This window comes from Aptenodytes forsteri, unplaced genomic scaffold (assembly GCF_000699145.1).
Source record: "Aptenodytes forsteri isolate BGI_AS27 unplaced genomic scaffold, ASM69914v1 Scaffold1, whole genome shotgun sequence".
Taxonomy (NCBI): domain Eukaryota; kingdom Metazoa; phylum Chordata; class Aves; order Sphenisciformes; family Spheniscidae; genus Aptenodytes; species Aptenodytes forsteri.
Window position 1 is genome coordinate 5122939 of NW_008795035.1, and position 27533 is coordinate 5150471.

At 42.3% G+C, this 27533-nt stretch overlaps 2 protein-coding genes across 2 annotated transcripts in view; both read right to left on the bottom strand.

Moving 5' to 3' along the window:
• CFAP161 (cilia and flagella associated protein 161) overlaps positions 1 to 24289 on the bottom strand; it is a 72546-nt gene extending 48257 nt beyond the window's left edge. Inside the window, exons 1-4 of the mRNA XM_009276622.1 lie at positions 24285 to 24289; positions 23870 to 23954; positions 23016 to 23063; positions 21097 to 21255 (exon numbers count right to left, since the gene is read on the bottom strand). Coding sequence (XP_009274897.1) covers positions 21097 to 21255; positions 23016 to 23063; positions 23870 to 23954; positions 24285 to 24289 — 297 coding nt within the window. The remainder of the gene's footprint in view (positions 1 to 21096; positions 21256 to 23015; positions 23064 to 23869; positions 23955 to 24284) is intronic.
• Positions 24290 to 25666: 1377 nt separating this feature from the next.
• MESDC1 (mesoderm development candidate 1) lies at positions 25667 to 27527 on the bottom strand. The gene has a single exon (XM_009276548.1). It carries the CDS (start codon positions 27519 to 27521, stop codon positions 26454 to 26456), a length of 1068 nt encoding a protein of 355 aa, XP_009274823.1. The 5' UTR covers positions 27522 to 27527; the 3' UTR covers positions 25667 to 26453.
• Positions 27528 to 27533: the final 6 nt, after the last annotated feature.

Genomic DNA, 27533 nt, shown 5'->3' on the forward strand with positions numbered 1-27533 from the left:
TAACTGAATCAGCTATCTGATATAGCTGACATGATATAACAGCTATACGGGTGGGGATGGGGGAAGGAAGACAGCAGAAACTTGTTAAATTGGCTTCACCAAGTTCTTTTGGAGGATACACCTTTCTTCTCTCTGTGCATGGCTTCCCCTCCCTCTTTATCTTTGCCTGGGCAGTGCCACTTGTCACTTGTAGATCATGTTTCTTGTAGTCAGCTCCGCACATCCTGCGTGTACAGACACGTGTCATATTAACGGAGCAAAGTCTTCAGTCTTTCTCTCGTACGCTTTTTCACCAGTACAGAGAAAAGAAAAGTGCGCTTGTACTACTGGAGCGTGCAGGGGACAGAAAATGAGCAGCACATCAGGTTAAACCAATTACAGTCCTGAGCTGTAAGGATGATGTGTTAAAGGGGTTTTTCAGGCAAGTGACTTGGCCTCTGACTGCTCATGGGGATGCTGGGTGGTATAATGATAGAATTTTCACATGGCCAGAATTTCATTACCTCATTTGTTAGTATATAGAATATCACAAGGGAGTTCTACTTTATTTAACATAGTAACAATGAACAGCTGGCTGCATTACAGTCCTCTGTGTCAGCGAGGATACAGTCAAAATATATTAGTCTAGTTTAAAACATTCAAATTACGTTTTTGTAGGTTGGCCAGTATGCACCGTGAATGAGCAAAACAAGGAAAAGACACTTCAATAGTGGAAATAAAATGTCAAACATAACGAGAGCCTGAGCGCTATGCAGAAGAAATGTTGGCATGAAAGGTGTTAAAGGGATTTAACCTATTCAAGGGGCACAGATGATAAAGGTGTCTAGTTTCAAAGACTGCTCTGTTGCCTAACAGGACTTCAAGCCAAGGGTTATATATGATACAATGTTTATATCACTTTTCTGATAAAATTATGGTTTTACTTGCCTGAAAATTCCTGTGTTAAAAATGTCAGCTATTAGCTCCTTTTGTGCCTCTGTGAGTTTAATAGGGACATTTGATCATTCCCAGCTACCGGCATTGCCGGGTCTATTAGGGTTGTTCTGTGCCACCTCTCCTCCCTTCCCCTCCGGCCATCTCAGAGAGCGTCATTGCTGCTGCAGTGAGGACACTAGACTTGTCTGCCAATTTTCGTATGTACAATATAGAGAAGTCTAGAACCATCTGCACACTAGCACCGTGTGATCCGTCACAGAAACTGGTACGTGCAGTTATGGCCTCTGTAATGGCTAACAGACTACGCCACATCAGCCTCTCCTTAGCCGTTCCTGTGTGGCCTTCATCAAGTTTCCTGATTTTCCTGAGACTCAGCTCACCAACTAGAGAATTAGGTTTAAGCATGATTTACTCGGGTGTTTTGACAGATGGACAGAGTTCTGTGATCTAGTCCATAGCAAAATATAAAACTCCCATTCTCATGGGATTTTTAGTGAAGTTTACTGAAGTATATACAGTACTGTACAAGTTAATTATAGGAAGAAGGGGACTTACATGTCACTTCTTGCCAGTTTGTGGTATTGCCCACAGACCTTTTCAGGGCGCTTTACAAATGTAGTTTTACAAGCTGAAAAGGACATTGTGTTCCCACAGTTGCTATAAAAGATCTTTCTGTGATATTAAAACATGGGATTGACAGGAAGCTTTCTCTGACGATTGGCCTGATTTTTTTTTTTCTGAAGTATGCATGTTTACACCTTGGCATTTGTATTTGTCTAACAGCCAACAGAATAACACTGTCATTAGCTTTTCTTGCCATTAAGCACAACTAGACGCATTCAGCGTGTCCAGTCTTACAGTCGCAGATTTCTTTGGGCATCAGTTGTTTGCGTTGCTTTTCTCAGAACAGCCTCCACCTCGCCTGTTACTCTGCTTTGGAGACAGATGTTTGGCCAGAACGAAGTAAGGGTTTCCAGATTTGGCCATACAAGCCATTGAACGAACAACCAGTTGGGGTTTTGTTGGACAATTAAACGTAACTTAGTCATACTCAAATGCCCAGGCGAAAGGGGGTTCAAAATCGGGAAGGGAAAAAAAGAAAAGCAAGATGCAACAGTAGCCTTGGGGTATCGCCTTCAAAGAAGCTTTTCAACAAGATGTCCCAGTTTAAGGTAGAACAATTAGAAAAAGGACTGAATGATATTTTACAGTTTGGTTTTTTTTTTCTTCAGAAACAGTTTTCTGATCTGTGAAAGACACTGAGGGAGAAACGGTCTCCTCACCCCAAGTGAAGTGAAACAAAATTCATTTTTACAGTTCCTCTGAAACAAAGAGAGACTGACGTTGTCTCACATCTTACAGTCACTGATGGGGAAAGTGAGGTCTGAAGGTGGTAAGGGTGGGTGAAATCGGCCTAGTGCAGAGACTCCGCTGCTTGGGTCCATAACTGACAAAGGTACTTCTGGAAATGGCCTGGAAAACACGAAACGCGAAGGTCCTGCTGACCTTCAGCAAGAAAACCACATTCCTGCCTTTCAAGCAAGAGACGCTGAAACACAAAGCTACTATTCTTAAACACGGCTCCTAGTGGAGAGGTGTTAAAATGGTTTATTTAGCTAACACAAACATGACTAGAGTCTGTGTGAAGGAAGGTGCCTGCTACCTGCGGCATCCCGGCTGAGGAGGCAGACAGTAGGAAATGCATGCGATGCCTGTTAAAGGAGGGAAGAAAACGCTAAGTTGACTCTGCTGGGCCTCTTGATTGGAACGGATAAATTAAATAAGAGATGTAGTGTTTCACGTTGGCTCAAACATTTCAAATGACAAACACACAGAGGACACAAATGTAATAAAAGTTTTACTGTCTTCAGAATAATGGAGAGAGAGATTTATCATGGTTTTTGTGTGACAGCAAATGATGTAATTAAGACTGCACTATAATAACAATTGTAACGAGTTATTTTTAAGGTCCTCAAACTCTCCGACAAATTCGCCTTCTAAGCTTTCTTGCTTCCTGCAATAGGTGATTAAAAAAAATCATATTCACAAGCCCTTATTACGCTTGTTAAAAAAAACCTGTAGAAAATTAAATAAAACACATATCCTGATTCCAGGTTGCATCATTTAACAAAAATAGGTTAAGAAACACCACAGTAGGGTTCAATGGAAAAAAGTAGCTCACACGTAGCAATTCCTATGCCTGCTTTGTTTGGAGAAAGAATAGCTTAACACATTTTTTGCCTAAAATTATGCATCCTAAATGTTCCAGCACTGAAAAGCTACCATGTGCATTGTTTGCTAATTCCCTTTCTAACAATTTAGCATTGCTGTTATATTAAGGCTTTGATGTCAGTCACGCTGCAGGATTTGCTTAAGCGAATGTTTTGCTATATAGGGATGAAGTTAAGCATGTGCTTAATTGATGTGTTGAGTCAGTGCCCGAGTTTATCTATCCGCAGTATTCCTGCAAAATGCAGTGCCACGCTGGACGCTTCGGTCTGGGGCGTTCCGGTGCTCAGCAAGATTTGCTGCCAGGCGGTGGGCTCGCCCGCCTGCTGGGAGGATACGCAGTAGTTCGAGCTGTAGCGCTAAACAGCCTGCAAGCAAAACATTTAATAAACCAGACTGTCTTTAGCCTTCGTGTTTTCATTGTAGTTATTTCCCAGGCACCAAGAGTTGAGTTTATTTTTTGAAAGAGACACCGCGAGTACAAACTAGAGCATAACTTTTTATTATTTGTAAATGTTACATGTTTTCATCGCTGAGGAGCAGTATCAAAGCTTTACACAGGATATCGAGTTTAGTGCTGTTAAGGGAAAATGATCCATCTTCCCTATGCAGAAAGCATTACGTCACGAAGGGATGGAAACAAAGAGCTCTGAGGGACTGGGATAGGCAAACTTCCCTCCTTTCACAGGAAATGGGTGAAGCCTTGCTTGAAATTATTATTCAGACGTTTTGGGCTGTGAAGGAAATGTCTCCTGATAGCACAAGCTATTGGTTTCCTGTTGTGAACTAACAGTTTTGGCATAACCAGGAATGGACAGGAAGGGCAAATGACTGGGGGTCATTTGAAGAACTTGTGTTAGTGAACAGACCAGCCCAAGTAAGCGGGAAGAAATTTGGCCTGAAAAAAAATTGAAATTAAAGGGGGGGCGGGAGGAAAGGGGCTCAGTTGCTGATTGCTACAGTATCTTTGTGGAAATAAATAACAAAAAAAAAAAAATCCCACATCAAATTTTAGCAGGGTTAGCAGAAAGCGGGGGGGACGCTGCCGTTGGGCAGGAAGTATCGCGGGGGGAGAAGGCCCTTTGTATCCTACCGAATTAAGAGCCTGATTCAACAAATATATATCCGGCTTCTACACGGAGGAAAGCCATTTTTGGAAGGTTTCACAGATGCGGAATTGTTTTTTGTCAACCAGGGCCTTGTAACAGAGGCACTTTCAAGTGCTATTTTTCAACCGCGGTATATAAATAGCACTGCCAGCAGGTCCCTGAAACTGCCTTCGCGTTGGGCCATCTGACTGCTTGTCTCTTCGAAGCAAAAGCGAGCAGAGGGAAAGGCACGTGCGACATTTTCCTACCTCAAGGCCTTCTTCCCTTCTTCCCAGCCTACTGTGAGAGCAGAAGGGAGGTTGGCTTCCCCTCGTCTTTTCCTCAGGTCTTCTGGGGGATCTGTGCCACCTTCACGGGCTTGCTCACGCAGCGCCAGGACTGCCCCCGCGTTTGCCGTCGTTGTCTCAAGTCATTTTGGCTCTCGCTCCGGAGGGGACCGTACAAAACCAGCCAGCGCCTTATGCCTGGTTATAGCTCCAGAGGCCGTTTAGGCCCTTTCTCCTGAAACACGTGACGATGGCTGCGCTGCAGGGGCCTGTGCCCTCCTTCGCTGGAGGCTGGCAAGGCATGGCAAGGAGCACTCGCTGAAGCCATCCGTCCTGCTGCAACGCAGGTGCAGAGCTGCTTACAGGATTTCATTTTCAGGAGCAAAAAAGTAAATTTAAAAGTCTCTCTTCAGCGTTGCAGGCCGCTTTTTAAGATGGCGGCGTAAGTTTCATTTTAAGCATTCAAAATGTTTACAGGCTCTTTCTAAAACAAATGAAAACTGCGTGGATTTGTGTGTTGTGTACTTTTGGCAGCAACCATTTTCACCCTTGCAAAGATTATTTTGATTGTATGGAAATTCAAGTCGTAGAAAACGGCTGCCTATTTCAGAAAACAAAACATGAAAGGAGTCGGAAAACAAAACATGAAAGGAGTCACTTTGTGTTTGCCAATCCTTACAAGGCCTTCCTTAAAGTGTTTTTTATGATGCCAAACCCACAACAGTTTGTAAAAATGCGCCTGAATTTTTCTTTGGATTTAATTTAGATAGAATTTTTAAAACCATGTTCAACAACATTTCTGCTTTCTACTCTTAAAAAAATACAACCTTCAGTCACATTTGAATCACGCTTTTTTTTAACATCTCCTTTTAAATATTTTTGTTTCCATTTAGGACTGCCAGCATTACCATGGAAACCCCCAAAAATAAAGACTTTCCCAGCCTTGTGAGAGCACACCTGCAAGAGCAAGAATTGCCTGTCAAAAGCGACTCGCCTTCATTATTGGTGTCACCTAAGGACATTTTTTTTGCAGTCAGTATGATTTGTTATCTCAAAATTTACTGAAAGTATATTCTTAGAGTTGATACAATTTGGAATCTTGCCACGGAGCAGTAACAAATGTCTGTTGCTGTCCAATGGGGCTCTCTTTAATAGACTATCTCAGTTTCAAGAAAAAACCCAACTCTTCGGTTGAGATGGGAAGCCCTGAACTAACAAGATGAAATAAGCACTCATCTCAGTGAGACGAACACGTGTGAAATGGAGTCCTAATAAGCTGATTTAATAGAAATCTTTCCACTGGCTTCAGAAGGACTTGGATCGGAATTACAGAGAGAATTGCAAGAATTCATCTGCTGCTTCCTAGCAGAGAGGTGGAGCATATCTACTAGTGAACAATTGGCTACTATGAAAACTGATCTGTTTAGACTTTTTAACATTGCTAATTTTATACATATATATTTTTTAGTTACAGAATTAAATTTTAAGCGGTTTGATCTGAAATTTTATAATTGCAACCAATTCTGTGCAGTTTTCCAATTAAAAAACCAGTGATTTAGATAATAACAATGGTTAAACATGTATTTTTTCCAAGCAGAAGGCAGCTATGGTGGTAGAACTGAATTCAGATAATCTGGCAGCATGTAAGAATAACATTTCAAGACAATGCTCTTAAATTTCTTAAATTCTATTAAAAAAAACCCTCAAACTGACAAGATATTTCCATTTTTTTGCTGCCTACTCTCTGTTCTTAGCTATACGAATTGTATACGCTGCTTGCTAAGTTGTTAAATTTCCAGTATATGAAGGCTTTTGATTTGCATATCTTTCTGCAGTGTAGTGGCAATCTGACAGCAAGTCTGCATCGGTAATGAGCACCACTGGGAAAATAGAGATTTTTTTGTTTGTTTGTTTGTCTTTACTAAGGAAAGACTTTCCATAGATCCCAAATCCAATGAAAAACTGAACTTTAAATAACGGTAGAAATACACCTTTGTGTTACTAACAATAATAGAGGAAAATTGTCTACCTTTTGTTTGTTTGTTATGTAAGCACACTGAAAAACTTCATTTAAATGCATTCAGGTCTCACCTAGATTTGCTTTTCACCGCAGTTTTAATGAGCGAACTCCTTGGCAGAACTGTTCGTCAGCACAGACAAACCTCAGAAATGCTAACTGTAACATCTGCGTGGTATGTCCAATACCAAACGATCCTCTTCGAAACAACAGGACATTTTGGGAAATTAGATGCTATTCCACACGAACAGGAGTATCAGACCTCACCTCTCCAGGAATATTAAAGAACAAAAGGAAAGAACAAATTCAGACCTCAAACAAAGTGTTTGCACTACAGAGCCGAGTCTAAATTCATTCAGGCAGAACGTAGAAACTCCGTGTGACAAATTAGTGTCGTGACTGTGGCACCGTCTCAGACTACAGTCTCATCAGAATATTTATGTTTTGCAGGACTGGAGCTTCCTGTTGTGCACATGAGAAATTTTCACAGAGAAGTAGTCTGGTGTTTGTGAGAAGAAACCTTCCCAGAAGTGCAGAGGTACTATCAGCAGGAGCAACGGCCCTTCTCACGTGGGCAGCTCGCTCCAGCCATTAACACAACCTCTGTGCTAATCACAGCGTTGAATTACTTTTTGGTGAATTTACCAGCTTTAAGTACAGTATTGTCAAAGTTCTGGATTTTTGCAGTCTTTCTATGTCACGAGAGAAGTGGTTTCCCAACAAATGCTGATTCAAATGTTGTACATTCCCACTGCCTCAATTTTTGCTCTAGGCTAAGTAGATGATTATTTAGTGTTGCTACAAGCTGTCGTATTACTTACGCTGCTCACCGAAGAGGTGGTTGTGTTTCAGCGTTAGGCGGGGAGCATTCCCATGCACGCCTTTGTGCTCAAAATGACCCTTTCAAAAGTTTTGTTGCATATGTTCGTTGCCACTCTTTAAGGTAGATTGGTGTTGCAGATGGGAGTAAAAGTTTAATTTCCCTGGGAAGGTGGGTAGCAGCCCTAGTGGCGATCAGATTGAACTGGAGAAGGGTCATACGTGTTTTGAGTTCTTCAGTGGCAAATACTGTGGAAGCTGCAGATAGATGAAATGCATGGGGGTTATCATGCGGGGTTAATTATTCAGGAATGAAGTGGAGAAATGAAATTAATCGTAGTGGAAGTTGTAAACTGGCATAGATTGGAGCTCAGTCGTTGTAAAATTATTCCTGTTCCTTCGGCTGGATGCTCTGTGAAAGCTGCAGTTCCCCCTCCTAAAGTGTTAAAATCACCTCTTTTCATTTGTGTGTGTTTTCTGGAACTGATGAGATTAAAACAGCATAATACCACTTCAACTCAATAGGGAATGATTGCAACTCAGAAGCATTTATTTATTTGGTGTGAATCATTCTGTAGTACATTTCGGTTCCACACTGAAGGGGAGGTTTGTTTGTCTTTAAGGTTTACTTAAATAGGAGAGGAAGCGAGAACTAGTCCCTGGCACCTTTACTTCGCTGATGTCGCTGACACACACCTCACTTTACAGTGCCGATGTATGGCAAAAGGACATCTAGGACAGTTCTGACTATTCCAGGGTTTATTGTTACCACATCAAGTTTTTGCCATTGGTTATCAGGACGCTGGTCAGTGTGGACAAGAAATAATATTGCAATATCAGTATCATAGAAAAGGTTACAAATAAAGAAAAATAGTGGGTTTTGCTGTCATGTCGGTGTCTATTGGTTCTACCTTGCTAGTAGTTTTTTAAATGAGCTAGACTCTAAATAGTCACAGTTTTGTCTAAAAATAAAGCAGTTGCTTTATGGAGAAAGTTGTCTCTTTAAGAGGACTGGTGAATTGTGGAGAGGATAACTTAATATTATGGTAACCACCTGGATTTGACTTTTAACTGTATTAATAAATAGTGCCACATTAATGACAACTTTCAGAAAAAGAACTCAAAAATTGTAGCTGTCACAAAAGTAGGAAAAAAAAACCAGCAGGAGCAACATTTTCGCTGTTCACTTCCATCTCTGCCTTTTTAAGCTTAAACTCTGCCTCTTAATCTTAACCTAAAAAAAGACACGTTGAAAAGTAGAAGCTTCATTTTTCTATGTTTATCGCACTTCCTTCGCCTGCTTCTTACCCTGAATTTCCTCCATCAAACCGGCTTATGTTAGTGTGAACTAGTGATAACCTGCGGTCCCGTAACAAACAGCTGCTTCTACTGTTTTTAGTATTAAGAGTCGGGACCACTTTCAGTCTCCTTGAGTTCTGCCTGGGAAGTTGGTTGTTTCCATGCCAGCTGGGAAGAGTCTCCTCACCCAGGTTTGCTTCCACGCCATAGGCACTGTTCCTAGCGCTGGTCTGAGGAGCAGAGCTGGTCACAGAAAGCTGCAAATTCCAGTTACAGCCATGGATGGACTTAGGAGAAAGGACTCGTGCCCTGTGTGCTCCCACATCCTCTGCGTGACAGTGACTGCGGGCTCCCAACCCTGATGCTCGGTTACTGGGGAGGGGGTTTCTTCCTCAGTCAGCTGGCTAAGGGCTCTTACGCTAATGCACAGCAGCTTTGGCTTTTTTTTTTTTTTAACTTAGTTAACAGTCCAGGTCAGATCCCTTTGTTCCAATTTGCATACATGCCAATCATTCCAGGATGGAGCTAATAATTGTATTGTGGCGAGAGAGATGCAGAGTTTGTAGGAAGGGAACATACACATAAAAATTTTATTAGGCCAATTAGTATAATTGGAAAGAACAGGCAGGCTTTTGGGCTCAAAGTCCTTTCTCTGGGTCTGAAAAGGAGTGGCCAAATCCAAGCTAGAGACAAGGTTAGGCCCAATTCCTCTTAGTTTAATCTAATTATGTTAGTCAGGCCACTTGAGAGATAAAGGTACTTAGCATGTGTAGAGCAAAGCTCCCTTCCATATTACAGCAATCATATTCTGCTGGGAAAAGTTACGTTGCAAGGCGAGCTACACAAGCCTGTACATCAGTTTTCAGAGAGACCTCCTGGGGTCCTTAATTGCCGACACGCGTTTAGCCATACTGGCAGCATACACAGCATTTAAGCCCAGCCACGTGGAATACAGGATCTGCAGTGTTCAAAAATAACCTGTTTTAACATCACGATGCGATGTTTGCACGTAGGGCTCCACTGAACCTGTGGCTTCATCGGTGGCTGTCTAACTGCCGCGGAGGCTGAGTCCCTCTCAGAGAGCGAGAGGAGCTCAGTGCCTGTGATTTTGGGAGCCTCTTTGGGACCGCTCTGGAGTCCCTCCCTGAGCTGGTGGGTGGATGAGATTCCAATCAGGCAAATGGATGGATTACCAATAAGTCTTGTTTGGCCATCTGGTTGTACTGCTGCTGCCAGGCTCATTTTTCAGCTTGATGACCGTAATGATTTTGGCAACGGTTGTGGCTGCTCCCATTCATTCTTTTCACAATTTCCATTACCCTGGCCAATTATTTTTGGGGTCCTGGCCTTTTCTTTCAGAGCTATGTGTTTTTATGTTTCAAGATCTCTGAACAGCGATTCGTACGAGTATGTCCCTTTGTGGCTGCTCCTCACCTTCTCGGAGCAGTTTTACATACAGCATACGCCTTTTGAACTGGTTTATGACAAAGTGACTCAGACAGTGCTGCTCTAAATAACCTTCCCGCAGACAGCGAATATAAAGGAGACAAGTCTCAGCCCTCCATTTTGCTGGACAGGGCACGCACACTAAGCATACAGTCAGACGGAAAAAAACGTGGGTTTAGTAGTGTTGTCAGTAGCAGATCCCAGCTGTTCCCTCTGATACAGCACACATAGGGACTCCCCATATAGGACTGGTTTCAGCTGCATTTTACTCTATGGTTTCGTCGATCTTTAGTATTTTGCCAGCCCCAGCGGGCTGCAACAGGCACCTTCTTGTGTATTTTAAGCTGAAAGAAAAGTCAGCGAACAAATACTGGGAGAGTCTGTACGGGCACCCAGAAACAAAGCTAGCATTATAGGATATGCAATTGCTTTTTCTGAAACCTTGTTAAGTCTTATTCTCTCAGATCGATGCACACTGTCCAGCTCACATCTTAGCCCACTTGGGGGCGAGGGGAAGTTCTCAAATGTGCTTGAAATACTAAACTAGTCCCAGGAGGGAAAACCTAAACAAACACTATCCCCCTCGCTGAACACACCCGATCCTTCCCTAATCTAAACAGCCACTGACACTCTTATCACTTTCTGCCAGCAACTCTGTTTTATTGTTAGGAAGGAAGGCTTACACTGCTTGTATACGTTTTTGCCACCTCTGTACACTGCATGCCTCAGACACTTAGCCAGCCGTGCGCTGCCGATTCTTAGAAGAGTTCTCGCACACAGAAAGGTATTCTGTATAAAAACGCTGCGGCACTAAGACTAGGTGGTGACTAGTGGCGACTGGTCATTAGGTCACCACCGTGACTTGCGGTGACTGGTGCCATCCGTTACATAAGGGGCGAAAGAGCAGACAGATTTTGGCAGAACGGCTTCTGAATGACATGCTTCCTATTATTAACGTATACTGGTGGTGTACATATGTATCACAATAAAATAGACCAGGCATCTCTAATTACCATTGCTAACTCACAAAAGTAGAGTTGGCTAGTCTTAGACTCTTGATACAAGACTTCATAGTAAGAATCAAAGCTGTACTTGGTGAAAATCATCAGTTACCACCAGAAATAAAAGCATTTCAGATGACATTTCCTTGAATATATGCTTAATAGTTTCAAATCCTTGAAAGCACGTACCAGCTCCTCCCCATCACACAGCTGCACCGACTCCACAGCCTTTGGATTCAGTTCAGATCTTGTTTTCAGTATGACAAGAACTTTTGTCGATGCCGTAGTTAAGCAACAAGAAGCATGCCAGTAACAAGACAGACAAACAAAAATACCTTAGCAACCTTTAGCTCCTCACCTACGTAAGGATCTGAAGCTTTAGGAAAGGCTGGGTAGGTTTTCAGCACAAACAGGCCCGTAGCTATAGCCCTGGAGGCTTGCTTAAATTTACCTGAGATGGCCGCTCCTCGAAACAGGTTTTGTGGCACAACTCAACTTCTCCTTTCCAGGTGGCCCCTGCAGACAGCCTGGATCCAGACTATCTAAAAGTGCCATGTCAGCCCTTGTCAGGAAGGCCACAGGACGTCTCGTCTGTCTAGCCTCAAACATATGGTCTCATCACAAGGGCAGATGGGACGCAGGGAGGTGACAGGGACAGGTAATGCCTGCTAGCACTGCGGGATAAGGGTCAGATGCTTGGAGCAAACTCGAGTTTTCTCCGAGTATGCCTGTTAGCTCATCAGTCCCCAGTTTGATCCCGGGACCTGATCGGGAGGTTAGTTCAAAGCAGTCATGCAGTTGTTCTTTAGGCTGTACTCATCTCACCGAGCTTCCCTAGCCACTGGATCAAGGAAACTCCAAAAAATTACACATCGGGTATGCACAATTTCACAGCAAATGCAAATACACACTTTAAATGTCGTATCAATACACTGGATTGCATTCATAGCATGCTGGCGGCCTACTTAAATACTAGCATTTTCTTTTCTTAAACGCGTATGTCATTTATAATGGCCAGCTAACTTCACGAAGTTCTTCGTGCTCCAAGGCTGAAATACTTGTATATGCATCACTACCCCCAAAGACTAACAGTAAAAGAAAATAGGAAAATTCACTCCCTATAGAGAAGACTCCTCTAGGCTTTAAGGACATATAACTTCCAATTAAAGCTTTACAAGAGGGCTGATACGTGGAATGTGACTAAGGCACAATACTACCACAATTTATGTCTGTCTGATGAGGTGCCTACGGCACTGCTGTAGCATTACAAACATGTATCAGTAAATCCACCTCTGAATGCAGTTCATCTGTCTTGGGAATGAAGTTCATCTTTCACAGTACAACATGGTCTTCTAGACAGAAGGAGAAAGAAAAAAACATTTATCATTCCTGTGCCAGGCAGAGCTGAACTTGAAAGAAACCGGATGAAATGCGTATCGTTCATCACCAGATCTGTCTGAGAGACAAGTGAATGCAATCCAAAAAAGCTATCCATTTCAGAATGGGAGGCTTGAATTCAGTCCAACCAGAAAATGCATGCTGAGTAGCAGCCGTTTATTCAGGGTAGTAATGGCTTCTTTTAAAAGCACATTGCCTTGATCATTTGTGTTAAACATGGAGTATATACCAACAAAAATTCCCATCTTTGTGAATGCAGGCTATCTGCCAGCTCCACAAAGGGATATATATATTTTTTTTTTTTTTAAATAGCTACTGCGCTAGGGCTGTTGCCTGCTGAGCAGGTTTTCTATGTTCAGCCTACTGCGATCATCAGGTCTGAGTGCACAGTAAATGGAATTCACAAAGCCTTTCCAAGTCACCTCCTGTGTTAAAGCCCTGAACAGACAGTCCCAGAAGTGAAGTAAGGAACGACTTCTCTCTCCGCCCCTTTGGGCAGCTCACATACATGCTTTTAGCAGTACCTAAAACAAGAAAAACACCTAGATCCACTTCACTGGGATTGACGGAAACAGAACGGAAACGAGAAACTGATTAAGTGGTGAGCCAGCTTCACATGCAGAGAAACTTCCAACTTGCTTTCCTAGTGACTTTTTTCAAAGCGCTTCATTTTTGCTTGTATTCCATTTAAAAAAAAAATAAAAAAAAATCTTGGCCCACGAGTTCTCAGTGCCTACACAGATGAAAGCTGTGAGAGGCCTTAAATGACTTCAGCAGGAAACTACTGGGAAGGGGAGTGGTCTGTTTTCCGACAGTCCCATTACACATTTCTAGGAAAAATCTTTTCAAGTTCTGCATACAAAAACGAAACAGGATTACAGCACTGCCTCTCTCTTGGAGACAATCGCAACAACACTTTTCCTGCTCCCATGCTGGAGCGGTGCACAGTAATTATCTTCTTTTTCCTCTCTCCTATCTATCTCAGGATCTTGGGCTCAGGAACAGCACTTTAGATTGAAGGAATTTTTAGAATCAATGCATTTAAAGTCTGCTCAAGTAGGACCCGTGTTTATTTCCGGTAACCTTGATGAGTACTTTGTTCTGCAGTTGCATTCATAAATCCATCTGCAATTACTCAAACCCCTCACAAACTCTTCAGTGAGCTCAGGAGTTTTCCACTTAGTAGCGATGACAAAGCACTAGACTACTGCAAAACCCATGACGGAGAAGCTGAGCAGCAATAGACGCCAGCCAAATAGATCACTGGGGTGGAAGGTCATCCTTGAACAGTATTTCCATTTATCCCCTCTTGGTAAATTGCTCTGGGAATAATCCTCTTTTCTAGCGTAATGTAATCAAGAATTAGAAAGTCACCACCACTTACACAGAGCTGCAATTCCTGGCCTGACTGGCCGTGTTGGGAATTTTAACTGATGTCTCCACCCAAGCATCATGTGGAACCAATGTAATGGCTAACACAATTCAGAGCTTAAAATGGAGTGATGTTGCAGTTCCAGCTGTTTTTGTAAGTCAGTACAAGAGATTTTTGGAAGCGTTAGAGGAGAAACAGCAACAGAGGTGAGGAGTGGCTCCCAGTCTGATGATGGACACTGAGGAATATGTGAGCGACAATGCAAAAAGCAAGACAAAAGCAAAGCATCGCTAGGCAGCATTACCTAGCGCCATGCTCAGGACCAAGACAGCAACAAGAAAGCGATGACTGGTGGGACGTACTTCATGGGAAAGAGGTGCATTATTTTATATCTCCATTTTTAGAAAAGGCACAGCCCTCTACATATGGAAAGGTGAAGATATATAACAGCCTAGGGGTAGGCAATAAAGCTTTCATTCCGATGAAGAAGAAAGGTTCACTGTAAGTAGACTTGGCCCAAGTGCCCTTAACAGGTCCTGTGACTCACAGTGCTCTACAAATCCCTTAATTATCGGAGAGCTGCATCTCCCTGTGTATCAGCTTAATCCAAGCTAACTCTGGAAGGGCCTTTTTCTTTCCTGAGAACTGATCCATACTTTTTGACCAAACAGCTTTCCACATTCTTCCCTAGTCCTAACATGCAGAGACCCAAAATCACTGGCAAGGCATGATGGCGACAAGCATTTACCTTATTACCGAATATATTTCCATGTAGGTCCCTGCTTATAAACAGAAGTTCTCAGCTAGCTGCTAATTCTGATGCAGATTTTTAGCAATTTAGTAAGCACTTAGTATTTAATAAGTATTTAGTAATAATTTGGTAGATCTGCTGTCTATCCAGGACCCCTGTTTAATGGTTAACTGCCTTTCCAGCAGACTCTGTCTTCCCAACAGTACTTACTATTCTTTGAAGGCAAGAAACATGCTATTTTGTAGAGAAACGTGTGGGGAAGAAAGGTCAGGTCTTAGGAAGGAGTCCTCTGTGTGTGTGTGTTTTTATACCTGTATACCTCATACCTGCATCTACCACACCTGATCCTTATCTGTCTGAAAGAATCCCACAAAGAATTTATCCAGTGACAAGAACCATGATATAAACTCTGTCCCCGCTGAAAACAGGAGCTGATTTGCTACCAACATCAATGGGTCATATTTGCACAGGACGCTTGCTGTGTGTTTAGAAAACACAAAGAAAAATAAGCAATGGAAGTGTTTGAGAACTAAAGAGAGGTGAGATCACCATAAAAAGCTTCTGGGGCTTTCACCCGCAAAAACAAATTTAAAAGGCCGCTTATAAAAATCTGTGTTTCTTCGAAAAATCCCAGATACCCCAATCTCAGGTAACGCAGTTAACTAGCATTACAACAACCCCCCTCACAACATGCTAAACCTGTACATCCCAGTTTCGTATCTGCAGGTAGGACTCACCCTGCAAACGAGATCTAACTAGGATCATTTTTGCTAAGCGTATTCTAAAAGGTTTTAATTCCCAAATAACCTGGTCTGGAAGAGGTAATTCTGTACTCTCTGGAATAGTGATAAAATGAAACAGTTTGAAAATAATATGCTTCAGGCTTGCAAGAGTCCTCAAACACGCGACTACAAATGCAACAGCCTTTAAAATTACTAGGTTGAACTTATCGTGCAATCTGACTTACGCAAAGCACTAGCTTTTCCCCTTAGCAATAAATCTAATATCATTTCACTTCATCATTAACCAGGATTATTTAGTTCTGAGGAAGAATTCATATACAGTCGATATGACTGAAGCACATAAACAAGCTGAGGGCTTTTCTAAAATAAACTGTAGGATGTCAATGCAAATCAACAGTAAAAAGGTATTTTAGAGTGCAATAGGAGTGGAATAACTTAGTTACACAGCATCTAATGAGCATCAGGGATATTGATTGTTTTGCAGTCCACTTCTGAAAACCAAAACAGAGGCTTTCACTTTGTTTTCTCCCCACTGATAAAACAAACCTACTGTTTTTTGGCATAAAAATACTTTTTAAACTGTTATTTTTAGATAGGTAGACTATGAACAGAAGCAAAACATGAAGGAAGGCTTTCACGCATCATGTAGGTTATCAATTTTTTTTGGCAGCTGAAATTCTTTTAAATACTCTCATTAATTTTAAATTAATATTCTTGAGGAAGAGGGGCTAGTTCAGACAGAGTTATTGAAAGAGAGTTGTCCATCTTACAGAATTTCCCTATAGACATGCTCTGAACATTCTTTATGCTTTACTCTCTTGACAGGAGTGATTTTCCCTGGACATTAGTGATTCACGCGAACTCCAGATCACTTCAGTGAAACGCAGTCTTACAAGGAAGGATGTGCAACATCTCACAGATCACTGCCTTAAAAAGGATCCAAAACCAGTCAGCAACTGCATCGTCCGTAAGTGAAATCAGTCCATCTTATAAAATCATCTCAGAGGGGAGGGAATGTCCAACAGTAACATTAAATGAATGTAACAACAAAACCAGGTAAAACTATGGCTAAAACAACACTTTGGGGAAAAGCTTTGAAAAAGTACTTTGACTTTTTTGTATCATGTTTCTATCAGATAGATTTACTAGTTTTTAAAAGTCTGTTTTACTCAAGCTTCTGAGCACCACTGTACATTTGCAAAGCATATTTATCATCCAGGGAAAGTCTTCTACAGCCCACTGTTATTTTCAAAGGAAAAGGGAAAAATACAGCAAAGGCTTCAAAGACGTGAGTGAATTATTTCATCCCCTTACAAGTGCAGCATGTGCTCTCTCTTCTGTAATGTCCCCGTACAGAAAACAAGATGTAATTAATGCAATTCCTTTGCCAATTGAGTGGGATCTTATAAAGAATTGGCACGTAATTCTGATTTGAGCTTTCTTGTCTTAAGCAAAACCAAACTTAATACAGAACGTTATAATGTACTAACGGGGTCCTTCAACAGAATTCCCCCCCCTCAATACAAGTGACTGCAAGGTGCTGGGCCAGTAATCAAAAGGATACTCAGGTGTCCAAAACAGCAATATTGATACAGCCAGGCATTTCTGTGTACTATGGTACAATCGTGTAAGGGAACCAAAGAAGAACATTTGGCCTTTTGTTATTTTACGTACCAAGACAGAAAAGCATGCCTTTTCTTCTGTTCTACCCCAATGAACAGATGTGGTTTTAATCACATACAAACCAAAATGCTCACAAGTTTCACACTATGACTTTGAAATTTAGGAGTAAAATTATTTTTCAAAGAAAGTGATTTTCATCTAATTATCTTGAAACTGTCCATAAAAGGCAGATAGGCAGGGAATTGGATAAATACACCGAGTAGAGTTTTGTTTGGTTCCCCCCCCAGTTGGAGAGAAAATTAACGTAATGTTGATAAACAAAAAACCTGTGGCAAGACAAGAAATTTTAAGAGAAGCCTTAGGGTCCAATATAGAACAGTTATAGGAGATTCATCGATAAAGATTTTACGGAACAGCATACATCCAGATGCTACCTCCCTGTTACTGAACTCAAAGTTGCAGATTAACTCAATACGCAACGTTAGAACAGTATAGTTAATTAAAAGAGAGACAGAAAATGCCACGCAAAGCCCAAATGCGACTCCGTCGGGGAACTGGCACCCAGAGCTGCTACAACTTTAAGCTAGCCACTGACCTATGTCTCATGGTATCCAGCTCACCCGCCACCCCCCCAACCAAAAAACACCTCATAAATACCTAAAGTCAGATTACCCTTTCTTCTGAGTAGCATTACAGCTCTTTGACAAACTGCGTGTGAAACACAGTTCCAGCGAATATGGATTACAGGCAACTCTTCAAGACCTATTTTGAAAGGATGTATGTGGTATTGAGGTAGCTGGAATTTGCATACAGGGAGAACAGGTATGTTTCTAATGCGATCTGGACCTCAATTAGCATGAACTATCTTTCAGTATAGGGCCTGTATGAGGATAACATGCACAGAGCACAAAGGGATCTCTGTTCCACATCTGGGTGCTGTACCAGGAGCAGGGGGTGGAGGGAGGGAGGCGAGGTCTGTGACTCTGACGTGAAGGTAAGATGCACGATGCTGGCATCTGGCAACCATAAGAGACAAACGAGGTAGAGTCGGGCCTCTGGCCGCTCGCCAGCCGGGGCGTATGCGAGGGTAACAAGAGCTTTTAACCCATACGGAAAGGTCAGGATGGTAGGAACAGAATTATGGCCCACGTTCGTACTTCAACTGCGAATTTCCTAGCTTTATAGAGTTTCAGTAAAACTCTACCACAACATCCTAGAGTTAATTTTAAAACCACATGCAACCAAACTTCATCACAAGTGACCAGGTCCACAAAACATCTAGACATATAGCTCCCACTGAAAAATCAATGGGAGTTAAGCCCATAAATACTCTCACGGTTCTGACCAAATATTTTAATTTTTTTTCCCTTAAAAACTATAAATCGCGCCCTCGCTTTGAAACAAACCTCTCTTGCTCGTAGCTTTTTTCAGTCCTGTATTTCACTGTAACTCTTCGTGAGAATTACAACCTGCAGCGCCCTAGCCAGCAGCACGTATCTCTGAAGTTTCAAAGATTAGCACTCATGTGTCTCTGGAGCTTGTACCACTCACTTCAACAACTGCTCTTCAGCCTGTTCAGATGCTACCAGCTCCATTTACAGGCTGTTGGGACAAACTCCTCTAATATTACAGTCACAAGAGAAGACAAGATTACAGACTCCGAATGACGAGTTCATGCCTCAAGTCAGTATTAAGGAAATTTCATGCAGAGAGTTTTGCTCACAGATTTTCCTCGCGATGCCTAGGACCAATCTGAGTTTCTAAAAAGCGAGTCTTTAATTACGAGCAGAGAAACAATAGCTCACTTCAACATGAAAAAGAATACACCCACTATTTTTCCATGCTCTGTAATTTAAAAATAGGTCGACCCATTAGCTTTAAAGCTTTCAAAAATATTAAAACTGAAATATAGGGCTCAATTTCCTTTTTGTTTTTTAAGCCAGACACAGAGATTGAAAAGTTTCAGACTAATGGCTACTTTAAGATGATAAAAGGGGATAAAGTTTTTGAACTATGAATCTAACATCGCCGGAACAGATTGATTCTATAGTAAATTTTTAAACAGAAAGTAAATTTTTAAACATCGACTAAATTTGAAGCATTTAAATAAGACCAGAGCATTAACTGCATGCCAATTCAGAAGTGCTACAGGGCCTATAATTTGTCACGCTGCACATACAGATCTACCTGACTTTTGTCACTTTTTTCCAGTGTGCATGTTCAGAATGCAAACAGGGGCCAAAATACACCTGAACAGCATGTCTACCAATTCAAGAGACTTCCTATATTTAATGTGAACCAGACAGAATCAATACATACTGGAAAAAAATTACTAGGAAGTGGCATTTTTTCACTCTGTACTTTAAAAACGTAACCCTGGAGGCCAAGATTAGTGTCTTTGACCGTTTGGCAATTGATGACAACAGAATTACGATTAGTGGGACATTGACTCCCAGTGTTTCCCAAGCACCTTCTGCATGAACTGGAGGAACACCTTGCCTACACTTGAGTATGAAACAGAAGGTCCCTCAGTTCATCAACGCCACAGTGCCCAACAGGCACTGCTCTTTGGAGAAACATTCCGAGACTCAGCAGTTTGCCTGAACTTCAACCAAATGAGGCCCCACACCTGCTAAAATCCAGACGAAGGCCAACCAGACCTGGCCTGGCTCCGCTGCTGGTGCTCTGCGCACTAACGCGGACCCTGTGAACTCAACTGACTGAACGGGCTGAAGAGTGAAGCGCCCCAAAGGTCAGGGGAGCAAAAGCGGTTTCAAACCACCCCATTACGAGTCCACCCTGGCATCTGTATGGGCTCCCGGTGCCAGTGGTACGGTTTGTAAACAACCTCGAGGCTCCATGCTGGCGATGGAGAACCTGATGTCAAATCTCTCCTCCTCACTGGCTCACCTAAATGTTCAGCGCAGGGAGGCGAGAGACACAGGAGCTACTGCCGAGACTCCCGGTCATCCGAAGGCTGGTTAAACTAATTCAGGGATACACGCGGCTCGCAGCAGCCTAGCATACCACTGAACCACACCCTTCAAGTTATTTCCAGCAATCCTAACAGCCAGGGCTGTCTAAGACCGTCTTGGGGTTTCCATCTGAAGTCCAGATCCTGTAAGAAATGCTACTGCAGGATTCAGGGCCGCGTTCTATGCTTTTCAGGATTCCCTATCCTTAGGCTAAAGTTCAGGTTCCTGCTGCCCAAACAAACCTGGGAAAAAGCTGCTGGTTTAAAATCTTGGTGGGCAAGTCAAACCCCGCCAAAACCCGACTACTCTGAGGTATCGCATACTTGCAGTCACTTCACCTCAAACTAATTTGATTTTAAAACTGAAGTTGAGCAACTTGTTAGTAATCACTTTTCAAGTATTTATTTATTTTGTTGGGGGAGGAAGGAAGGGAGGGGAGAAAAATCAAGCTGTTTAGCTTTCCAAGTATTTAACATAAAACCCAAAAGAGCTCCATCTGGCAACCAGCAGGATTTCTAAATAATCTAAATAGTATCTACAGAAGAACTAGGCTGTCTATGGAGTAAGACAACTTCAACTTTTACAGCCACAAGAAGCCTTTATTAACATAAAAGGAAATTATAAAAAATTAAGTTAGAACAGGAACAAGAGTCTGGCAAGCTGACAAAAGACCCCAGGAATCTCTGCATTAATCTTGAAATGCTGCTTTTGACTTTGTCGGAATATAGCATCATACACTGTGTGGTTTTAAAAAAACAAAACAGAAAACCCCTTCGGTTCAAAGGACTCTAAAACCAGTTCTAGGAAAAGATTCAGATTAATGAAAATCAATATATAATCCCTCGCTTTGCAACACAAAATGACCCCTAGCATTTTAACATAGTTTGTGGAAAATATTAATATTTCATTACACGGACTTCATTGAGTCATGGATGAGGCCCTTCATGCCCATAGATGGCCGTCTTCGTTAAGAAAATGGTTCAGAATACTGCTGCTAATTATGTTAATTAAATATACCTTTGAACTACTCTTACATAAAAATTTTGATAATTCATAATTCCCAAGGAAGTAAACACCTCTCGGAGTACACAGTATTTGATTTTCCAGGTTACCCATATGAAGGATCTGGCCTTGCGCTTCATACCTAGCCTGTGTATTTTTTGGCCCGTTCGTGAATGGTCCAAACCTGGTGGCGGTTTGGTGTCCTGCGTGAAGTATTTTAAGTGTCTTGATGCCCCTGTCAAGTGGCCACCGGGATTTTCTGCCAGTTTCTTGGCAAAAAGTCAAAGAGTGAAACCAGTGGGCCCAAAAAAGCCATGCTACGGTTATCCTGTGAGGACAGGGCAGCCTTGAAGCTCTGCGTTTTCGCTGTCCCTGGGCTACAGGAAGAGAATTTCTGTCTTTACCATTGCCCATCTGGCACCTTTCACAGGCAGCAAGAACAAAGAAGCAAAATGTACTGGTCCCTACCATCTGCTTCTGCTTGTAAAGTCTAGAAAGAGCCTCATAGGGAAGAGAGGAAAAAAAAAACCAACCCACCCCTTCATTTCCCACCGAACTGTTCTAGCAGGTACACATTTTTGCCTGTAATTCTTCCATATCTTAGGGGGCAACCCTACAGGCCCTTGGCTCCCTACAGCAATACAGCTGCTCGACGCAGAGCATCCCAAACGCTCCTAGCCCCACATCTTCATTCGCAAGCGTCTAACAGCCCGGAAAGAAAGGTTGCGTTGTTTGAGATTTGTTTTATTGGATCAGCCTCTGTTTTATCTAGAATAGGAAAATTCCTGTGGGTTTAATAGGAGGTATTACCCTACAGATTTGCTCTGGTTCCACCTCCTTTCCCATCAGCCACATCCCCTCTTGCTGCAAGGCTGCATACACCATGTGTTGGCTCGACCCCTTCTGTCTCTGACAGAAGTTTGGCCAAAAAGAGCAGATTTTCTGCTACTTTGATCATTTCCTGTGGTAAAAAGTAAAGGGAATTATCTGACCCATGGTCTTTTTCTTAGTTTTGAAAAATAACATGGATTTACATTTGCAAGTTCCCTTAAATAGTGTACTTGCTTTTCAATAGCATTGTGATGCTAGTTTACTGGTTGTCTTACAGGACTTATTTTTTTTTTTTTTTTAGAGTCAGGAAACACATTGCTCCGATCTCAAATTCTGAGACTCAGCTGCTGCATTAAATCAATAATGACCTTCACTATGATGAAGCAGCAACCAAAAGGTAGTATCAAATTCACAGACAATACAAAAGTGACAACTTCTTCCCTGTTAAAAAAATTCTTACACGTAAAAAATAAGCTTAATTCTCTTTTGGTGGGGATAGTGTTATTTTTGGCTACAAATGTGCATTGCATAATGTGTTTAGAAGTAAGTTAACCCTTATATTAAATGCACTATTAGAGTAGATCTATGACATATGTGATGTAAGCACCCTGAAATACTAGGTTTTCTTTTGTCAAAAGCACCAAGGTTCCAGGTCAGAAATCACATCTCACGCTTGTCTGAGCCTGTGTTGAATAGTGACGCTACCTGTTGACCTAAATGGTGTAAGCATTTGGGCAACAAGGGCCTGAAGTATGACGCCAAGTGATAGTCAGAAACCTCGATGTGGCCTGCAACTGCACCCTGAAAACTAGTCCATTATGTATTTTTTCTGTCCCAGAGAGTACAAAGTAAAGGAACAACATGAATATACCTACTGAAATAATGTCTTATATCAGAATTAATATTCCATAGGCATACGTTCCAAATGAATTATCACAATATACATTAAGTCTTTATAAGTGTGGCACTACAGCATTTAAAATATATGTATGTTCACGCTTAGTAGTAGAACCACACTCTTCCAGCTCAGAATATGCCACAATGTGCGTATGTATATAGAGACTCTTTCCTGTTAATCATTTACTCAGAGTGCAAAAAAAAAAGTTGTACTTGTTTGCATCAGAAGCCTTTTTTTTTTTTTTTTTTAAACTTTGCTGGGCTAATTATATGAATAGCACAGATTTTGACAGATACTCACTTGAGCCGAGGACAGGGAGCGCAGGGCTCCCTTTGTGTGAGTTCTACTCTGGAAAGAAACGATCAAACATTTTGAAGTGTTAAAATTACTGTTATTTTAAAATGTTACAGCAAGTTACTTTGGTGAATTTACTTTTTTTTTTTTTTTTTTTTTCAATCAGCCTGTTAACTAAAATCATGGCCTGGCTGCCTTTCACGTTTTATAAAACTGAATCCCCCCAAAACCCACATACTTCAAAAGCAAAGGGAGATCTAGAGCAGTTCGTTTTCCTTCAGTGTTAAAAAAGGAAAAAGAAGATACCTACTTATTTATATATGCATGCATGTACTTCACTTCAAAATATAATCAGAAAGGGGGGAAGAATCTGCAGTATCCTTGTTTAAACAAGAATTGCATTGCACCACTTAAAACAAAATCTTACCACAACAAAAACGGGCACTATCATCATTAAAAATATATTACCTTTCATAGGCAGAGGTAATAAGGAGGCTGCACTGTGATCCATATAGCCTCGATAATGTAAAAATGAATCAAAGAGAATCTAATTAGTTCAGCAGCGCCAAAAATTATTAAGTAGAAACATCAAAAGAGCCAGCGGGACGTTACTTTTTTTTTTGTCAGACATGCTGCAGAGCTGCCCTTCAGAGTCCCCTGGTTTATATCGGGAAGCAGGCCTCACAAATGTAGGTCACAGTAACTTAAAAGAGCTGGAGCTAAAGGATGCCGCCCTAGTACCTGTACCCTCCCCGAGCAGCACTGCCCTGCAGCCTCCTCAGCACCATCTCCGCACGTCCCACACTAAGTTCTGCACCATCTAGGATCTATGCAAAGGAAGGGTGGAGCCGGTTCCTCACCTCCTGTCTGCAGCCACGGAAGACAGTACATCCTGAAAGCATGACGTTTGCCACAATCCCTTTTTCCTCCTTCCCCTCAGTGCAACTGCGGAAAAGAAGGAAGGGTAGATTGGGACGGTTATCTCGGCTTCCACGAAGACATGCTACAAGGGAGGGAGATACAAAGGATGGCTGAGCAGACAACCGCAAACGCTGCAGAGGCACGGGACCTCCCTGTGGATGGCCTTGGCCTCCTATGAATCCCTCTGGAGTCCTACAGCTGTTCCTGCCATCCAGATGGGAAAACGTGCGTGCGTGCACATGTGGGAGCGCCTCTGAGGAAATACCTGCGGAGGCATCTAAGTCAAAGCTAGAACAGCGTGTGTACGTATTTATTTAGTTATGAAAAAACAGTGAGACAACTTTTATACTATACCGCATAGATGCGGACATCCGTGCCTCTGCAGCGTATACTGCTAGGCTTATATTGCATCAGAGATAACGCAGTGAGAAAATCATACCCCAGAGGAACGTGCTCGGACTGATTTTTCACAAAGAAAAGTCCTAATCATACAATTCACTGAAGTCAGAAAAGTTTCATTTAGAAATAAACAAAGCCTAATACTGGGGTCCACTGTACTTAAGTCAAGGAATTATTTTTTTCTAACCTTGACGATACAGATATATAAGCTCAGCTTGTATCTCCTTCAACAGGATGTATTTGTCCACTACCCCTTTGAAATTAAGTAAAAGCATCACGTGCAAGAGAAACAATAATGCTATAAAAGGAAGACCTTTCACTACTCCAGGACTGTTCCATATCCAAACCCAAAAGGTTTACTTCTTCAAAGGAATAAATAGGACAGTACTTGTACAGTAAAGGTTTAAACCATGGTAACAACATTTTTAAGGTACATTCTCCAACAGCTTTCAACATTGTTCAATTTGCAGACCTATTAAAACAAACAAAAAAATCCAATTATGCGATGGAACCGGGCAGACAAACAAAGCTTCCTTGCCAGAAGACTTGCTCTTCTATCTACCTTTCATGGAACATACAGAAGGCAACAGATCCCACAGGTCCACAAGGACCAGGCTGAAAAAAATCGTCGTTGCAATTATGGGAACTACTGCAGTATACCCTAAGCTCCATTCACAGTTCCCAAGGAATTCAACTGGAGGTGGACCGGGCCTCAAAAGTCAGCTAACTTCTCCTGTTATCTACAACATCAAACTCAAACTACTCTGACGGCAATCTGCACTGAGGAGCTCCAACACCAACCTCTAAGGAACCAAAGGGCCCACTCCGGCAAGCCTTCACAATCCTAAGCAGGCGCACGGAACAAGCAGGGCTATCCAGCAGGGTAAAGTTTTTCAAGAAACCCTTAATAAATGAATATGGAAACTCACAAATTTAACACAGATGGCCCACAACATCTGCAAGAGCTAAAATACAAAAAAAAACCCCTTCTTGAAAGATAACACAGAATGCTGATAAAGACAAACAAAGCCAGCCTATGCCCTGCTGCAGCAACCGCCGGCACTCTGCAGCTAGAGCAATCCCAACGCATACAGCACTGTCCAGCCTTCCATAAATACAAGTACGGAGTATCTCTGTCAGAGGCGTCCTGGGGAGGAGGGGTAGTGCTGGGGGAGGGACAGTCTTTATGAAAATAAAAGAACTGAATTGCAGCCTGTATGCTGCTGTCTAGAACTACAGTTGCATTTGTACCACCCATTCCCTGGGGGAAATGACATACAATGCAAACAGGCCTAGTTGTTCAATTATTCAAGTATTAAGAGATTCACAGAAAGACATCTGAGAAACATAACATTTTAATAGATGAAATAAATACTCCAGTACATGCAAGATAAAAACTGACATTGGAAAAAAAAATTAAAAATCACTTTTGTTATAGTGTAATTTTTTGTTTGTTTGTTTAAACACTCACAGTAGCTTTTCCCCCAGTTTGGAAATCAACACATGGAAAACATAATCACAACCTCCAGTCCTTCCACTCCTACACACCGAATGCACTTCTAACCTAACACTTGATGCAAAATAAAAAAAAAGTCATACGAAACAAAAACAAACAAAATAGTAGCTACATCCATCATCTATGTGTTGTTGGGTTTTTTTCATTTTTTAAATGAGTGAGAACTGAGGTAACCTTTTTCCTGCACAACCGAACAGTAAAATTTAGAAGGGAAATTTCGGAAGACAAGACAAGACAAACTTTAAAAACCGCACCCAGCGCGATTAAAGCTTTTTTTTTTCTCCTTTTTTTTTTTTTTTAAGATACCCCCACCTCCCCAAATATAAAAAACTTTTAAACGGTTATTACCATTTGTGTGAAGACCTTGCTGAATAAAGGAAAATTTATCTACAGATACTTGCTTGACTTTAAAGTAAAATAAAAAGAAGCCAAAACTGGCTACCTTTATTAGTACGTATAGTTTGAAAATGCTGTTCTGCTTCTTCACCACATGAAATCAAAGGATCGGGCTCATCCAAGCAAATTCTTTGGTATACAAAAAAGGGGTGAGGAGGTGGGATATTATTTTCCTTTAGCAATGACTGGGATCTAAACAGAAGATGTGGGGGTTAATTCACAGAATTGGAGTTCACTGGCGGTAAAGTCCTGGGTGAAGATCTTTCTCTTAGTGCCTGAGATAACAGGTTGCAACCATCCGAGACGGCGCAAGCTGAGTTCCTCAACCTTTCCCTGTAATCGCTCATTTTGGTGCTACTTTCGGGGTGTTGGGCTATATCCCTGAGGCATTGGGTCAGGAGCACACAAGCCGATACCACACTCATGGCTCCTCCTAGGATGGCAGTTTGCACAGCTTTGCCCTCTGGATTAATGGTGGCAGCTTTACCCAAAAACTGGGGCTCAGTGGCAAAGCCCACCAGAGCATAGACAGACTGCACCAAAGGTCCGCTGAACAAGACGCATCGGTTCCTGGTCAGCTCGCTGGGTGAAGTCTTGACCTCCTTGACACACGCCAAGAGGGCGGAGGCGCTGGTGCTCATACATTTGACACTGAGTTTGAACTGCTCCTTAGCAAATTTATCCTTGGATTTCTCACTGGCCAGCACGCAGGCGTCTGTCAGGAATTTCAAGTTCTTGGACATGTTCTGAGAAACCTCCAGCAGGAGCTGAGGGCTCATATCTGCCAAAGGGGTGGTCTTCAAGACCCCACAGCCGTGCTCCACCTCATGCCTACATCGGGTCACCTTGTAGCGATCCACCAAGCCAGGCATAGCAGGCTGGGCCCCCGGAGTCTCCACTGCAGCCAGGTAGGCAGCGTGGGCAGAGCATTCGGTCAGGGAGACGACCAGCTCCCCCATCTCCATCAGGCTTTCCCCCACCTCCCCGAAGCGTCCCATATTGAGCTGGCTCTGGACGTCATGGGTCAAGATGGAGAGTCCTTTGGTCCTGGCAATGATCGTGTCCCTGCACTTCTCGAAGGACTCACCGAAGACAGACAGGCTCTCGGTGTTCACCGGCCTGGTCTCGCTCGACAGCAGAAGCAGATCAGCCACCAGTTGCATCTTGATCTTGCAGTGGTCGCAGATAGAGATGAGCTTCTTCCTCTGCAGGGAACTGCTGCTGGGGATGCCGCCGCCAGACACCTCGCTGCTGGACTTGCCAGAGCCACCGCTAGCCATAGCGCCGGGGGG